The sequence below is a fragment of the Mustela erminea genome, chromosome 5 (assembly GCF_009829155.1).
Source record: "Mustela erminea isolate mMusErm1 chromosome 5, mMusErm1.Pri, whole genome shotgun sequence".
In the NCBI taxonomy this organism is placed as follows: Eukaryota; Metazoa; Chordata; class Mammalia; order Carnivora; family Mustelidae; genus Mustela; species Mustela erminea.
This window is the reverse complement of record NC_045618.1, coordinates 63,831,685-63,849,027: the sequence shown is the minus strand read 5'-3', so window position 1 is coordinate 63,849,027 and position 17,343 is coordinate 63,831,685. Positions and strand designations below refer to the sequence as shown.

The following is a 17,343-nucleotide window of genomic DNA, read 5'->3' as shown; positions in this document are numbered from 1 at the left end:
GGCATGTGCACCCGAATATTTATAGCAGCAATGCCCACAATAGCCAAACTATAGAAAGAGCCTAGATGTCCATCAACAGATGAATGGATAAAGAAAATGTGTTATATATATATACAATGGAAAACTATGCAGCCATCCAAAAATCTTGCCATTTGCAACAACATGGATGGAATTAGAGGATATTATGCTAAGTGAAAGTCAATCAGAGAAAGACAATTATCCTATGATCTCACTGATACGAGGAATTTGAGAAACAAGACAGAGGATCATAGGGGAAGGGAAGGGAAAAATGAAACGATGAAGCTGGAGAGGAAGAGAAACCGTAAGAGACTCTTAATGTCAGGAAACAAACTGAGGGTTGCTGGAGGGGAGGGGGGTGAGAGGGATGGGGTGGCTGGGTGATGGACACTGGGGATGGTATGTGATATGGGGAGTCCTGTGAATTGTGTAAGACTGATTAATCACAGACCTGTACCCCTGAAACAAGTAATATATTGTATGTTAATAAGTTATCAATGGAAAAAAAAAAAAAAAAAGCAGCAGCAGCGAGGTCTCCATACAGGCCCAAGATTCAAATTCAGAAGTTGTGGGCACACAGGGAGAGACAAGTCCATGACCGAGGATGAGCTCTTTGTGGGAGGACAAAGCAGGCAGGACAAAGGGAGCAAGAACCCAGGAAAAATATGTGTGTACAGCCTCATGCAGTTCTGGGCGCTGTTAGCTCCTTTAGTGATGTGGAGGCTAAAGGAGGCTCACTCCCCTCACTCACTCACTCCTCACCCTAAACATGGTTTAGAATGTTAACAACCATTCTTGCCCCACGTGGCCTCACTGGGACAGGCTGTTGTCCCCCATCCCAGGCCTCTCATAAGCCAGGGGTGGGAACAGAGGAGGGCAAATCCATCACCACTCCAAAGCTTACAGTCAAGCTTACTCAAAGCGTGGTGCACAGTCATTACGATAGCACTGGGTGTCAAGTCAGAAATCACCAGAAAGGGGAAGAGAGTCCTGGGACACTCATTCACCTGTCTAGCAACAATGCACCAAATCAAAACAGGTCTGGCTCTGTGTTGTTAATGGCTGTATAATGGTAAAGATGGATATTACACAAACTCTGCCCTTAGGAGGGCCTACTTGCAAACAAATCATTACAAGCCGTGTGCTATATCTACTAGAGAACTTCAGAATGCTGTGAGAATAATGACCTGTGTTCAGGTGGAAAGGTCAGTCTGGCCTTGTTAAGGAGGAGTTGACACCACCACCAACATTCCAACTGGCTGTTTGTGATCAGTCAGGGTGAATTTCAGAGGCTTGCTTCCTGCTCTCCCTGCCCACCCTCCTTGGTGCCTCCTCTGAGTATCCTTTTACCCACCCTCCTGACTGTAATCTTAGCAGAAATGTGTTCTGTGCAATGGTCCCGAGTCATCTGATGCTCTCGCCTTCCTCCTGTCTCATGTTCCTTTAGTGGCAGCTTTTCCAAACTTCTCCCTCCCCTATGAGGCTGTCCTTTGTTACCTCCACTCACAATTCACCTCTCAGCTCTGCTCCCTCCCTGCCCTCATTCCTTGGTCCTGCACAGACCTGCCACTCCAAGAGAGCACCAGGTTCCCCTTTGGGCTTCTCTCCTCACTGTTCCAAGGTATATCCAGAGATGTGTCCCCACCCTGACCTGGAGAGGCTTGGTGCCAATATTTGATCACATAGGAAAATGCTTGCTATGTTTAATAAGGTGAAAATACTAGAGCACTGAACTGTGTGCATAATACTGGGAGACAGGCTCAGAATTGAGCACCAGCTCAGCAGTGTAATCAGGATTTGAGTGACAGGTCTGTAACTGCCTAGCTGTGTGACTTTGGTCGAGGTTGCTAACTTTTCTTAGCCTCTGAGTCTTAATCTTTAACATGAGGATAATAATAGCAGCTTCTGTGTACAGTTGTCCTGAAGGTAACTTAGCAACATGCCTGGCACATGTGATTATTATTGAATCATTATTATTATTACTATGTTACTACTACTACTACTACTACTACTACTACTACTACTACTATTATTATTATTGAATGGGGTGGACCGCCAATGCGGGACTTGAAGGGAGAGGGCCCCCAGAACATTGGTGGTAGAATATCGCTGCACTTTAAGAGTACCGAAGAGGGGAAATATGGGGACAAAGCAAAAGAAGTTGGCTGGCAAAGGGAAGAGATGTCTCCTCATGAATAAAAACAAGGTTGTACCTCCTTCCTAGAATTTCTCCATTGGGTACAAATTCTCAACTTTTCTAAGCATTTGTTACACAGTTTCCTTCCTTTTCTGCCTTCCTTTGTGAGGCTTTCCTTGATAAGCTTCCAAGACACCCATGGAAAAGGGGGAATCCAAACCACAGACCTCTTTTCTAAGAATTTGATGGTCCGAGTCAAAATCCTAGCTATTTGGCTTGAAGATGGAGATTCAAGGCCAAAAGGGAAGAGACCGAGTCAGGCCACTGAGTCTTGCCGAAGGAGGTGTGCCTGTCCCCTCCTGCTTGCAGGCAGGAGAACTCACAACTTGCTTGGCCTTGGTAGTGCTTGTCTGAGCAACCAGAAGCTTAAACTTTGCCCAGAGTCTCTTCAATGAGCCCCAGAGAGGAGCTCAGGAAGGTGGGAAGAGAGGTTGGCAATATCACCAACCCATAGCCCCAACAGCTCCTGACAGGTCCTGGGAGTGCCAAATGAGTGGCTTCCCTGGGCTCAAAGAATCCATAGGATTCCTGAATCCATAGGAAAAATCCATGAGATTTTAATTTTCTCTTTCTGCAGTAATGAGGTGCCTGGGGATCCCTACCCGCGTGATCACCAACTTTGACTCTGGCCACGACACAGATGGAAACCTGATCATAGATGAGTATTATGACAGCACGGGCAGGATCTTGGAGAATAAGAAGAAGGACAGTGTCTGGTGAGAAACAACCTCCCCATCTCTTTCTGGGGCAAACCCCTCCAGGAGAGAGTAGGGCAGGACTGCACCCATGAGCCTGCTGCCCTCTCATGGCCCCTCCACATTCACCAGTCCCAGGGCTCTGTATCCCCAACTTGAAGGCTGAGCCTCAGCTGAACACAAAACTGATTCTGCATTTAGAATCTTCACATCACAAGAGTTTTCTGCCCTGGGTGACATTTCCTTCTGTCATCTCTTTGTCAGCAGCACATACAGGGCCATGAGGCCCTGAGGGCCATGAGGATCTTTTGAAGGGAGTGAGAGAGAGATTTTAACCTCAGTTAGTTTGGGAAGTCTTCACTCTCTGTTCCCAGAAGAAAACTCTCTTCTGAGCAAGCTGAGGCTCACACGAGGAAGAGCTGCCACCACTCACCCATGGAGGTCTCATGGCCTCGGGTGCACTAAAACTGTCTTTCTGTTTAGCAGTCCCTTTGCCCTCCGCCCCCTATCTTGCTCTGGAAAGAACACAAGCACTACAAACTCTCCCTTAGTGTCATTTGACATTGACTCCTCCGGCTTTTCCTTTAGGAATTTTCACGTGTGGAATGAGTGCTGGATGGCCCGAAAGGATCTCCCTCCTGGATATGGAGGCTGGCAGGTGCTGGATGCCACACCTCAGGAGACAAGCAATGGTGAGGCTGTTCAGAAGGTGGAACCCACTCCCACAGAATCCGCCCTTGCCCCTGCCTGACCCTGCGGCAACCAACCATTGTGGCTCTTCTGTTCTCCTCAGGCCTCTACTGCTGCGGCCCTGCCTCCGTCAGAGCCATCAAAGAGGGAGAGGTGGAACTGAACTATGACACAGCGTTTGCCTTTTCCATGGTGAATGCTGACTGCATGTCCTGGCTTGTCTACGGAGGGAAGGAACAGAAGATTCACCGGGACACGAATACTGTTGGCAATTTTATCAGCACCAAGAGCATTCAAAGTGACGAGCGAGATGACATCACGGAGAACTACAAATACATAGAAGGTATGACGGAGCCAGCCCCCGCCAGAGACCAAGCCTGGGGGACACCTTCCCTAGGGAACCTCCCAGCAGCTGGGGAACCATATGGAATCTGAAGGACAGAACCTGGGTCCACTGTCTCCTCAGTTTTAGGATCCCAACTGAGATGTTCCCACTGCCTCACTTCCTTGTGCCCACCGCCACCCCCCGCCCCCATATCCCCACAGGCCAGTGAGCATTCTCCACAAGATGTTCACACTGACTGTAGGGCCACTGACAGGCATCCCACCAATAGCCTTTCTGAAAAGTTAGCCTCTGTCTCAAGATGGGAGGGGATTTAGTAAACACTATCCTATTAGTTAATTTAATGAATTTCATTTAACATATTGCCTAATTAACTTTGCCTAATTGAGTATTTGGAGGACAATTCAGACCACCAACCAGCACCAAGGCTAACATAAGGCCGAATGTTTACTCTGGACACCTACCTCCTGCCGAGGTTGGATCTGAGACATGGGAGACCTGACAGGGGCTTCTTACTCAAGTCAGCAGGGGCGAATAGGCCCCTAAAGGAGTCAGGCATGAACCTATTCTCAAGATCTGAGAAACACCAACCACTAGGTTCAACCCCCAGGGAGCCAAGGGAAAGTATAGTCTTTGAGGACCAGAAGCTGAGTGAGGAGCAAGAGTCAATCAGGAAAATGGGGGAATGGCAGGTAGCTGAGCAGTGGCTGGGAGTGCTGGCAAGTAGAATTAATCTGTGGTTTGTCAAAGTGGGCCTTTGGGACCCACAGAGAAGCTCCAGAATCTGGCCTAAGAAGGGGTTTTACACAGCAAGAGGTAAGCAGCGAACACAGCCCAGCTGGCTATTTGCCATCCCCTTCACCTCCATCCACTCGGGGGTTATCTTGGTTGGAGGACCCAGAACAGGTCCTGAGGCAAGGACTCAAGTACAAGTGGTTGATCTGTGAGGCCATCCAGCAAATACTGGCAGGAAGGAGAGTGAACAAGTGAGACAGGGGAGGGGAGAAAGCCAACACAGGGTGCCTCCTCAAGCTGGGTGGGCTTTGGCAGCATTTGCTAGAGGTCCACGGGGCTCCACTGTATTCTTGGGGGTTTGAAGCTATATTCCTGTGGGCCTGAGGGTGCTGCTCGGTTGGGCAGTATTTGATCTCCTCCCACTCGGCCTGATGGCATCTGGGGGAAGAGCAGACCACAGGTGAGCTAAATCTAATTCACATCACTCTTGCTGAAGTAGATGCCTTGAGATCCTCTTTTGCCTGGAACTAGGCTTAGAAAGTGCCTCTCCTGGGGCGCCTGGGTGACTCAGTGGGTTAAGCTGCTGCCTTCGGCTCGGGTCATGATCGCAGGGTCCTGGGATCGAGCCACGCATCGGGCTCTCTGCTCAGACGGGAGCCTGCTTCCTTCTCTCTCTCTCTGCCTGCCTCTCTGCCTGCTTCTGATCTCTCTCTGTCAAATAAATAAATAAATAAAATCTTAAAAAAAAAAAAAGAAAGTGCCTCTGCCTGGGGAGAATGTGGGGACGCACTGAAGGGGTGGGACAGACACTGGGGTCAGTGAGCGCTACGTGAATACAGCCGCTAGGATTATTAGGGAAGCTCGGGTGAGTGTTCCTGCATATCCTGGCCACAGTACCACCTACAACTGAAGTCAGGCCTCTCTGGGAATTCAGCTTGCTTGAATTTTACTTTATTTTCTCTTCTCTTCTTTCCTTCCTTTCTTCCTTCTTTCTTTTCTTTTCTCTCTTTCTTTCTTTCTTTTTGTCTTTCTCATTTTGGGGCCTTTATCTTTTACATGGGGAAGTCAGAATAGAATCTAATGACCATGAACACAGATTTTTGTGTTGGGCAGATTTGGTTTCCACCTGGATTCTGCCCCTTCCATGTTGTGGGACTTGGACAAGTGACGGGACCTCTCTGAGCCCCATTTTACTCAACTGTATATGGATTATATTTTTGTTGGTGGTGAGGATGTGTAGAAAGGGGAATCCTTGTACACTGTTGTTAGGAATGCAAGGTGGTGCAGCCACTGTGGCAAACAGTATGGAGGTTCCTCAAAAAGTTAAATATAGAGCTACCATTTGACCCAGCAATTGCACATTTGAGTATTTGTCTGAAGAAAACTAAAACACTAACTTTAACTTGAAAAGATATGTGCACCCCCATATTCACTGCAGCATTATTCAGGATAGCTAAGCTATGGAAATAGCCCAAGTGTTCACTGAGGGATGAATGGATAAACAAAATGTGATATACATATACATATCACATTTTGTGATATGTATGTGTATATATGTATACATACATATATATACACACATACATACATACATACATACACATACATGATGGAATATTTTTCAATCACAAAACAACAATGAAATCTTGCCGTTCACAACAATATGGATGGACCTTGAGGGCATTATGCTAAGTGAAATGAGACAAAGACAAATACTGTATGATTTCCTCTCTTATATGTGGAATCTAAAAAAAAGAAAAGAAAAGAAAGCAAGTTCATGGATACAGAATACAGATTGGTGGTTACCAGAGGTGGGGGTGGGAAGGGAGAAATGGGTAAAGTAGGTAAATAAACAATTAAGTAAAACAGTGCTAGTGATTTAAAGAAAAATAGTTCTAGGCCTTCCATGGCACCAAAGAGAAGGTCCAGAAGGCCTTCCCTTTCTCCAGTGGGGAGCATTGGGCTCCCTGCTCAGTGGGGAGCCTGCTTCTCCCTATGCCCCTCCCCCCACAGTGTGTTCTCTCTCTCTCTCTTTCTCTCAAGAAAATAAATAAAATCTTTAAAAAAAAAAAAAGAAAGAAAAGAAAAGAAAAAGAAAAGAAAGCACCTGATGAATAGTAGGGAATGTCTGTTGTTGGAAATGAGGGTTTTAACAGCTCTGCAGTGTTTGGCCAAGGCTTACCTCCCTGAGGAGGACAGCTGATACTGTCTCTGCCCTTCCAGGTTCTCCCCAGGAGAGGCAGGTGTTCCTGAAGGCTCTTCAGAAGCTAAAGGCTGGAAGGTCTGAAGACCCCCACCAAGCAGACTCACAATATTCCACACCTGAGCCACGGAGTGGGGATGGCCTTCGGGGCCTGCATACGCCTTCCCTTCGGCCTAGTGATGTTGTCCAGGTCGCCTTGAAATTCCAGCTGCTTGACCCTCCCCACATGGGCCAGGACATACGCTTTGTCCTGCTGGCCCTCAACATGTCACTCCAGTTCAAGGACCTCAAAGTGAACCTGAGTGCCCAGTCCCTCCTGCATGATGGCAGCCCCCTGCCGCCCTTCTGGCAGGACACAGCCTTCATCACACTCTCTCCTGAAGAAGGTATGGGCTCTGGGTCAGGGCATGGGGACAGTCTGGGTACACGGAGTGGGCTATGGAAATACCAGTGGAGACAAGCCAGATGCCACAGTTCTGGGGACAGACCTCTGTGACACCAGTCTTAATTTTCCCTTTGGTGCAGATTCCTTCCACCCCCTTCCCTCTTTTCTCTTGCTCCTCCTTCCTTCCCTTTACTACTTCAAGGAAGAAAGACTGGTTTAGTAGGGGAAGCCTGAGCTTTGGAGGCATATAGAACTTGGTTAGAACCTCAGCTCCTCCATTTACCAGGAGAATGACCCTGCGGAAACCATTTTGCCTCTCTTTTTTTTTTTTTTAAAAGATTTTTTTTTTAAATTTATTTGACAGAGAGAGATCACAAGTAGGCAGAGAGGCAGGCAGAGAGAGAGAGAGAGAGGAGGAAGCAGGCTCCCTGCTGAGCAGAGAGCCCGATGCGGGACTCGATCCCAGGACCCTGAGATCATGACCTGAGCCGAAGGCAGTGGCTTAACCCACTGAGCCACCCAGGCACCCCCATTTTGCCTCTCTTAACCTCAACCTCTCCAACTGAAAACCTAGAACCTGCTTCACTGGGGCTTAGTACATGTTGGTCCCCTCTTCCCCAAAGAAGGATCCCTCAGATCCAACCCAGGCCTAGTTGATTTTCCCAGCTACTTTCACCTCATCTTTTTGTTTTCTCCCTAGCAAAGACCCACTCCTGTAGAATTCCGTATTCCCAGTATAGCCAGTACCTGTCAACAGACAAGCTGATCCGTATCAGTGCCCTGGGCGAAGAGAAGAGCAGTCCGGAAAAGATCCTGGTGGACAAGATCATCACCTTAGCCTATCCAGGCATCATAATTAATGTAAGTGGCCTGGGGGCTCCTGGCGATCTGCACTCCCAGGGAGTGCAGCCCTCTGAGAGTCTGTTCAGGAAAGCAGCCCCTCTTTTCCACTGCCTCTTCTGGTGTCTCCAAATACCTTCCTCCCGGAAACATGAGATTCATCTGAAAACACTGGACAAGGTATCCATCCTCTTGCACCACCCAAGTTCTTACGGGTGGACCTTGAGCACGTGCCATGGAGAGGAAGGGAATAGATCCTTCTCTTGTGCCACCTCCCACTGCTGGCCTTCCCCGCGGTCAACATGAGGAACTATGGGCTCAAATGGGAAGAACCTGAGTGGAGAGAAAAGCACTGCCTGAGGTCAGCTCAGGTGTGATTTGCCATTTCTTGGCTGTGCATTCTTGGACAAGTCCCTGAGCCTCTGCTTCTTGAACTGTCAGATGAGAAGATTAGACTAGCTGGCTTCTGAGGACACTGCCTGCTGTGACACTCTGTGATCCTCTGAGTGGGAAGACTTCATGGGTCCGAGGCTCTTCAGTGCTGCCTCCCTGAGGCCAAGCAGCCTCCTAGATCCTGCCAAGCGAGCCTGTGGTGCCCCCTGGTGGGGCGCATCTGGCAAATCAAGCCACTGGAGTCTTATTCTAGGGAGTGTTTCCAAAAGGGCCTCCAGGTTTCCTGAGACTATTTCCATCTCTCTACATCCTTGAATGTTCCATTGCTCTTCACTCACACACTGGGGTGAAAAGAAATGAGCCCGTTATGTCATGAGGGAGAAAAGGGATGGAGCAGAGTTGCAGTAAGAAAGTGCTAAAGAAGATTCTATCCACTCAAATTATGCATGAGAATCTTGGATGAGATCTTTGGAGCAGAGGAAACATCACTAGAGATCCCAATTTACCTGATTTTTCCATATGCTGGGTTGAAGGATATAAAATACTTCATACAAACATCTATGGACAGATAAATGAAGCACAGTTTTACTTAACAATATCTCGTGTGGTATACACTGATATTTTCTTCTATTTCATTTTTTAAAAAACATTAATGACAACCCGTCAAGTTGGCTTTAAGCCATAGCTGAAAAAACATGGGCCACAGAAGTCCAGCTCTTCAGGAAACAGATCTGCAGAGCAAGGCCCTCTGTAAACGTTTGTTGAATTAGGGAATGAGATTAATCTTCTGCTCCCTTCTTCTCCTCTGGATCTCCCTGTTTAGGTTTTAGGAGCTGCCGTTGTGAACCAGCCACTCTCCATCCAGGTGCTGTTTTCAAACCCCCTCTCAGAGTACGTGGAAGACTGTGTGCTGACTATGGAAGGAAGCGGGCTCTTCAAGAAACAGCAGAGAGTCCTGTGAGTGCTGGCTGTACGTGGCCTTTGCCCCCATCTTATCTTGGGGTTCTCACTAGCCTTCTTTCTGGTGACAGGCACTGGGGCCAGTCTCTAAAAACTCCAGGAAAGGAAAACCGTGGTTGCTGAGTGGAAAAGAGCTCTGGAGTTCTCACAATGCCTATGGTCTTCTAACATTCTCTTTTCTCTGCTACAGCATTGGAGTCCTCAAACCTCAACACAGGGCCAGCATCACTTTGGAGACTGTCCCCTTCAAGAGTGGCCAAAGGCAGATCCAAGCAAATCTGAGGAGCAACAAGTTTAAGGACATCAAGGGTTACAAGAATGTTTATGTAGACTTGATGTTATAAATTCTAGAACAGTAAGCCGGATGCATGGATTTTGAGCAAGCTCAAATGCAAGCTGTGCCACTCCCCACCACAACAGAGGCTTTACAGGGCTCCAAAGGAAGCAGCAGAGGAGAGATGGATAATCCCCTGGGCCATTTGCACAGCTCCCCAGGACTCTGATAGGAGTGCAGGGACTCTATGGTGTCCAATCCAGAAGTGTGAGATAGCACAGAGGTCTGAGGACACTGGCTGGACTTGGTCATGACTTACTGTCCTCCCCCTCCAAACTGGCTGAGAAGCTCACTGTCATTTTGTCATTGCAGTGACTAGTGCCCTAGTCCTAATAAACTTCAGTCTTTGTTCTCACCCCCTTTGCACCCATGGAGTCATCACTTGCCCTGCAGCAGCCCCTACCTGGATGCTGGGAGTGTCCTACTGTTGCAATGCCCGAGTCCATTCCTGGGTGAATCACTGGGTGCCCACTATATGCCAGGCACTGCTCTGAGTGTAGCAGAGAAGACAGTAAACAAAGCAAAGGCTCTGTCCCCATGGAGTTTACATTCTGTTGATGGTGGAGGGGGGATACAGACAATCGACATGTCAACAGGTAAGTAAGGTATCTACAGATGATGTGTCAGTCATGATCTGGATAGGGAAACCAAAATCCCTCTAAGAGTTTCTACATACCACCTACTCTCTTCATATCTTGGGGGGAGAAAGCCTATGAGATCTCTCACTTGGCCTTCCTTTGAATCGCTTTCCATATCACATCCAAGATGTCCCCCAATCTTAACAGTTCCAACCTCTTGGCTCAAAGTCTGCTAGGACCTTGTGGTGCTGGGTGGACCTGGAATGACCATGGTTCCAGAGAAAAAGCTGGCTGACCAATGCAGTGAAGCAGATTTTTTGGTAGGAAATGAAGTACTCTCAGAACTTTCTATTGGCTGTAGCTGTGTATATGCTCCTTCTGGACACAAAGCATCTCCAATCATTACCTCGTCCCAGAAGCACCACTTTCTCAGGTTAAGCACCAAGTTCTCGATGGGGAAAGCATGAAGCGTCTGCCCTCCAGGGACTAGCTCCAGGACTGAGACAGTTATGTTGGGCATATATTAAATGCACACACATGAAATAAATACTTCAATCATATATAAACAAACGAGTAAGTGTAACTGATCAGAGGGAGAGAAGAGGGTGTGGTGAGAATTACTTAGCGGGTTGAGGTCTTCTTCAAGAGTAAGCTGAGAACCAGGAGAACCTGGACAGCAGGGATTGGGAAGTAATATATAATTATTTCATTCTGTAACTGTTGCCTAACAATTGTGAAAATTGATTTCAGGAAAACATTGTGGATGGGAACACCTTACAGAGAGAGGGGGCTCTGAAGTACTTGGAACATTTCAACTACTACACCCTCAGACTCTTTTATGAATCTTGATTTTAACACTACATTCATTAACTCTTTCACTTGGCAAATATTCAGAGTTTCTACTAGGGGCTAGGCCCTGAGCTAGGCACTGAGGACAAAAGAAGGACCAGGGCCTGTCCTCAAGGAGCTCAAGTCTAAGCATGTGTTGGATGAAAAATGAACAGGAGGTTATAAGACAGAGTGATGAGAACTACTGTTGGAGTGAGTGTAGGGTGTTGTGGGAGCATGAGGAGGTACAGCTTGTCTAATCTTAGGACTGTGAATCAAGGAAGGATTCCTGGAGGGAGTGACATTTAAGCTAAAAGACCAGGAGCTAGCCAAATAGACTCAGGGTCAAAAGGGATGGGGCGGAGTAAAGCAGTCAGGAATTGCAATCAGTCAGATAGCCAGAGATCAGATCTGGAAGAGATAAGAAGCAGAAAAAATAAGGCTAGAGACAAGAGAAGAAAAGTTTCAGGCAGGCAGTCTATTTAGACAGTGATCACCTACAGGTATCTGTTTCCTGTAAGTCTTGGATCACAGTCATACCTGCAGTGTCAGATTTTGTTTTGCAGAGCTGAGCAGACTTCATGTGATCTGAGAAGCATGTAAAGGACAAATAGTTCTCTACCCTAGTCTGTCATAGGAGCTTGCAATTCCAACCAGAGTCATTCCTCTGAGTTAATAAAGCCTTCCCTCAATGTCAAGGTTGTCTTTCAACTCTTCATTTAACATTTATTGAGAATCTATGTGTTGAATATTGTAGGTCCAAGTGATAGAGCAATAAACAAAGCAAACAAGGCAAAGGATTTGAATAGATATTTCTCCAAAGATGATAGAAAAATAGCCACAAAGCAGACAAAAAGATTCTCAATATCACTAATCATGAGAAAATTTCAAGTCAAAACTACACTGAAACATTAAAAGTAAATGCGACACAATTCTGTAATTCCACTGCTGGAATTAAACAAAACAAAAACATAAGTTTAGAAAGATCTATGCACCCTTATGTTTACTGCAGCATTAGTTACGATAGCCAAGATATGGAAGTAATGTAAGGGTCCATCCATAGGTGAATGGATAAAGAAGATGTCACACACACACACACACACACACAGGAATATTATTCAGCAAAACAAAACAAAACGACAGTGAGATGTTCCCACTTGTGACAACATGGATGGACTGAGAGAGGATTATGCCAAGTGAAATAGGTCAGATAGAGAAAGACATTCCTACATGATCTCACTTTCATGCAGAATCTAAGAAAAAATAGACAAAGCAGACAGACTCATAAATAGAACAAATGGATGGCTGGCAGAGGGCAAGAGAGTGGAGAAATGGGTAAAATGGGTGAAGAGGAGTGGGAGATACAGGCTTTCAGTTATGGAATGAATAGGTCATGGGAATAAAAGGTACAGCATAGGGAATACAGTCAATGGTACTATAATAGTATTATATGGTGACGGAAGGTAGCTACACTTGTGGTGATCATAGCATAACGTAAAGACTTGTCCAATCCCAGGCGCCTGGTTCAGTAGGTTAAGCATCTGCCTTCAGCTCAGATCATGATGTCAGGGTCCTGGGATTGAGTCCTACATCTGGCTCCCTGCTCAGCAAGGAGCCTGCTTCTCCCTCTCCCTCTGCCTCCCCCTGCTTGCGCTCTCTCTCTCTTTCTCTCTGTCAAATAAATAAATGAAATCTAAAAAAAACAAACAAAAACAAGACTTGTCCATAAGTCAAGCAGAGACAGTCAATTATCATATGGTTTCACTTAGTTGTGGAGCACAACAAATAACATAGAGGACATAGGGAGATGGAGAGGAGAAGGAGGTTGAGGGAAATTGGAAGGGGAGGTGAACCATGAGAGACTATGGACTCTGAAAAACAATCTGAGGGGTCTGAAGGGGCGGGGGTGGGAGGTTGGAGGAGCCAGGTGGTAGGTATTAGGAGGGCACGTATTGCATGGAGCACTGGGTGTGGTACATAAACAATTCTGTTACACTGAAAAGAAATTAAAAAAAAAAAAAGACTTGTCCAATCCCTATACTGTACTGAACTAATGTAACACTGTGTGTCAACTATACTTCAAAAAAAGTATATGCTGAGATATTACCTTACACCCATGAGGATGGCTATCTAAAAAAAAAAAAAATACAAAAACAAAAACAGAAAATAACAAGTATTGGTGGGAATGTGGAGAAGTTAGAACTCTTGTGTGTTGTTTGTAGGCTTGTAAAATGGTGCAACCACTTTGGAAAACAGTATGGCAGTACCTCAAAAAGTTTAAAATACAACTACCGTATGATCCAGCAATTCCACTTCTGGGTATAGATCCAAAAGAACTGAAAGCAGCATTTCAAAGACATATTTGCCCACCATGTCCATAGCACTATTCACAATAGCCAGGAGGTAGAAACAACCCGAAAGTCCATCGTTGAAAGAATGGATAATCAAAATTCAGTATATACATACAATGGAATACAAGGTAGCCTTAAAAGGAAGAGAGAATCCTGCCACAGCTACAACAAGGGATGAACCTTGAGGACATGATGCTACATGAAATAAGCCAGCCATAAAGGGATAAATACTGTATGATTCCACTTCTATGAAGTATCTAAATTAGTTAAATTAATGATATAGAAAGTAGAATGATGGTTACCAAAGCCTGAGACAAGGGAGCAGGGTGAGGGGATTGTAGCTAAATTAGTACAGAGTTTCAGTTCTGCAAGATGAAAAGATTCTCGTTTGAGATATCTTTCACAACAATGTAAACATACTTAACACTACTGAATTGTACACTTAAAAATGGTTAAGATGATAGGGGTGCCTGGGTGGCTCAGTCAGTTAAGTGTCCAACTCTTGATTTCAGCCCAGGCCATAATCTCAGGGTTGTGAGACTGAGCCCTACTTTGGGCTCCACACTGGGTGTGAAATGTGCTTAAGATTTTCTCTCTTCCTCTCCCTCTGCCCCCTACCCATGATCTGTTTGAACACATGTTTTCTCTACTTCTCTCTCTCTTTTTTTTTTTAAATGGTTAAAATGGTAAGTTTATGGTACGTGTTTTCTACCACAGAATTTTTTCTATGCTGTTCCAACATTTATAACCTTATTAGATAAATAATAGTGATAACAATAGCATCCATAACAATGTCAACAGGAATAAAAATCTCCATTGATTGAGTGCCTAAAAACAAACAAGCAAGACCGGGCTTCAGTCTTCTTAAGTGTTGGTCTATTTCCTATTACCTTTACTCTTGCGGAACAGTCCTCCAGTGATCCCAACTGAAAACTGGGGTGTTTATTGGGGCCCTTCATTCCTCATGGCTGTAGAACTACAATTTTTATTCTCCAGTAATGTGAGATTGTCAGAAGATCTGCTCAGATTCTCAGGCTGTCATCTGCCAATTGTGAATCAGCAAATGTCCTAAAGGGAAAAGTGAGACGCTGTTAGGCCCACCTTGCTCTGCTTCTCTTCTCCCTGAGATCTTGATCCCTCAAATCTGTGCTGCCCTGATGCTTTCAGGCAGAGTTTTGAAATAATTTATTCAGCTTTTCTGGTTACTGTCAACAAGGGTGATAGGATCAAGCTAGTCTGCTCTATTTAGAAGCAGAAATCCTTGAGATATATTTTTAAAGATGTTATTTATTTGACAGACAGAGATCACAAGTAGGCACAGAGGCAGGCAAAGAGAGGGGGAAGCAGACTCCCTGCTGAGCAGAGAGCCCCACAAGAGACTCGATCCCAGGACTCTGAGATCATGACCTGAGCCTAAGGTAGAGGCTTTAATCCACTGAGCCACCCAGGCGCCCCTTGCTTATTCCATTTAATGATGTTGTTTGGAGATTGTTCCCTATCAGTTTACGCAGAGCTACTTCATTCTTTTTCACATTAGCAGAATTTTCTATTGAACACACCCTGTAATAGGTCTACCTAGTACCTTATTTATGAATGTTTATGTGGCTTCTGGTATTTTGCTATTTTAGCTACAGTAAAATATTTAAGTATATCCATTGTACTATCCAGTACAATAATCAAACATGTGAAATGAAATTTATACAAGTATATCCATTGTGCTGGATAGTACAATGGATATACTTGTATAAATTTCATTTCACATGTTTGAATATTTGCATTAGAATATCTAGAAGTGAAATGGCTGAGTCAAAAGCAGAGGGATTTAAGTTTTGGGTAAATATTACTTAACTTTTCTTAGAAAGCTATACCAACTTAGGGGCACCTGGGTGGCTCAGTTGGTTAAGTGTCTACCTTTGTGTCAGGTCATGATTCCAGAGTCCTGGGAATCCCTGCTCGGCAGGGAGTCTATTTCTCCCTCTCTCTGCCCCTCCGCCCACTCCTTCTCTCTCTCTCTCTCAAATAAATAAATAAAATCTTTAAAAAAAAGGAAAGAAAGCTATTTCAACTTACATTCCTACCAGTACTTTTAGAGAGTAACTCCCTAGCCATCATTAACTCAGAAAGTTGACAAACTACTCTATCTTTGCCAGTCTGATAGGTGAAAGAAATAATATCCCAGGGTAGTTTAATTTTGCATTTCTATTAAATGAGGCTGGACATGTTCTCATGTATTTAAGAGACACTTGAATTTTCTTTTCTGTCATATCCTTCGCCTTTTTTTCTATTGATTTGTTGTTCTTTACTTATTGATTTGCAGATACCGTTTACATTAAGGAAAGTAAAAATTTGTGTTATGGGTTCTAAACATTTCTCCCAATTTGTTGTATATCTTTTTTTTTAATTTTTTAAATTTATTTTCAGCATAACAGTATTCATTGTTTTTGTATCACACCCAGTGCTCCATGCAATCCGTGCCCTCTATAATACCCACCACCTGTTACCCCGACCTCCCACCCCCCGCCCCTTCAAAACCCTCAGATTGTTTTTCAGAGTTGTATATCGTCTAACTTTATGGAGTTTTCCAAGTAAAAAAATTTCAAGGAATAAAAATTATCTATTTTTTCTTTATGGCTTCTAAGGTTTGTGTTATATTTTAAAAAGCCTTCTCCACGCTGACTTAACAGTGTCTATTATCTTTTCTTCTAGTATTTTTAGGATTTAATTTTTTACATTTAGAGTTTTGATCCATCTGGAATTCATTTTGGTGTATGGTGAAAGATAGGAAATCAATTTTACTCTGCAAGCTCGTTGTCCCCAAACCATTTATTACTAAGTCCTTATCTTCCACATTGATTCAAAGTGCCACGTTTAGCCCATATTTAATGTGTTTATTTTGGTCAATGTACTTTTTCAAATGTAGTGATATCGTACTATGGTTTAATATCTAGAAAGCTGGTTGTACTATATAAGAAGTCAGAAATGTAGCATGACAAGGCCCACTAGATAGTAAAACACATCTTAGATGTTTTCATCTAAAACATCTTTATATCTTCTTAGATCTTTTTGGATTATATCTGATATCTTTTAGAAATTTTCTTTTTTTTTTTAAAGGTTTTTATTTATTTATTTGACAGAGAGAAATCACAAGTAGATGGAGAGGCAGGTAGAGAGAGAGAGAGAGAGGGAAGCAGGCTCCCTGCTGAGCAGAGAGCCCCATGCGGGACTCGATCCCAGGACCCTGAGATCATGACCTGAGCCGAAGGCAGCGGCTTAACCCACTGAGCCACCCAGGCGCCCCTAGAACTTTTCTTTTGAAACTTAGAATCAGCTTTTCTAGTTTCAGAGAAAAAGCTTGTTAGAGTTGTTATTGGGAATGCACTAAACTTAAGAATAGCATTCTAAGTGATCTTTTATAATCATTTTTTTAGTTGATTTATGGTTTCCAGGTAAAAATCACATTATCTTCAAGTAATGAAAAATTTACCTCTTCATTCTTCTTCTTCTTCTCCTTCTTCTTCTTCTTCTTCTTCTTCCTCTTCTTCTTCTTCTTCTTCTTCTTCTTCTTCTTCTTCTTCTTCTTCTTCTTCTTCTTCTTTTAACATAATAAGATTCTTCAAATGGGCAATGGCTCAAAGTTTTAAAAGTATAAAAGTATAAACAGGAGAAAAATCATCTTCCTACCCCATTCTCCAGCTCTCCTCCCCACAGGCACCTGGTGTTCTTTGTAGTGTCTTTTATATCTTTCTACAGGTATCCCATATGCATGCAGGCCAGCACGGCTGTCCCTGACAGT

The 17,343-nt window shown here is 44.5% G+C and overlaps 2 protein-coding genes across 4 annotated transcripts in view; one reads left to right on the top strand and one right to left on the bottom strand.

Moving 5' to 3' along the window:
* Positions 1 to 10,392, top strand: part of TGM5 (transglutaminase 5) — a 32,803-nt gene extending 22,411 nt beyond the window's left edge. For both annotated transcript variants that reach the window (XM_032343467.1, XM_032343468.1), the window contains 7 exons: positions 2,793 to 2,931; positions 3,499 to 3,602; positions 3,704 to 3,943; positions 6,902 to 7,267; positions 7,967 to 8,127; positions 9,323 to 9,456; positions 9,650 to 10,392. In XM_032343467.1, coding sequence (XP_032199358.1) covers positions 2,793 to 2,931; positions 3,499 to 3,602; positions 3,704 to 3,943; positions 6,902 to 7,267; positions 7,967 to 8,127; positions 9,323 to 9,456; positions 9,650 to 9,803 — 1,298 coding nt within the window. In that variant the 3' untranslated portion in view covers positions 9,804 to 10,392. The remainder of the gene's footprint in view (positions 1 to 2,792; positions 2,932 to 3,498; positions 3,603 to 3,703; positions 3,944 to 6,901; positions 7,268 to 7,966; positions 8,128 to 9,322; positions 9,457 to 9,649) is intronic.
* Positions 1 to 17,343, bottom strand: part of CCNDBP1 (cyclin D1 binding protein 1) — a 79,514-nt gene that overhangs the window by 29,621 nt on the left and 32,550 nt on the right. The window contains exon 12 of one of the 2 annotated variants that reach the window (XR_004285794.1): positions 14,441 to 14,618. Coding sequence is in view for 1 of the 2 variants with exons in the window: in XM_032343474.1 (XP_032199365.1) it covers positions 14,573 to 14,618 (46 nt within the window). In the remaining variant the exon portion in view is untranslated. Of the gene's footprint in view, positions 1 to 14,378; positions 14,619 to 17,343 lie in introns of those variants that run through there. The other variant, XM_032343474.1, reaches the window with a different exon arrangement.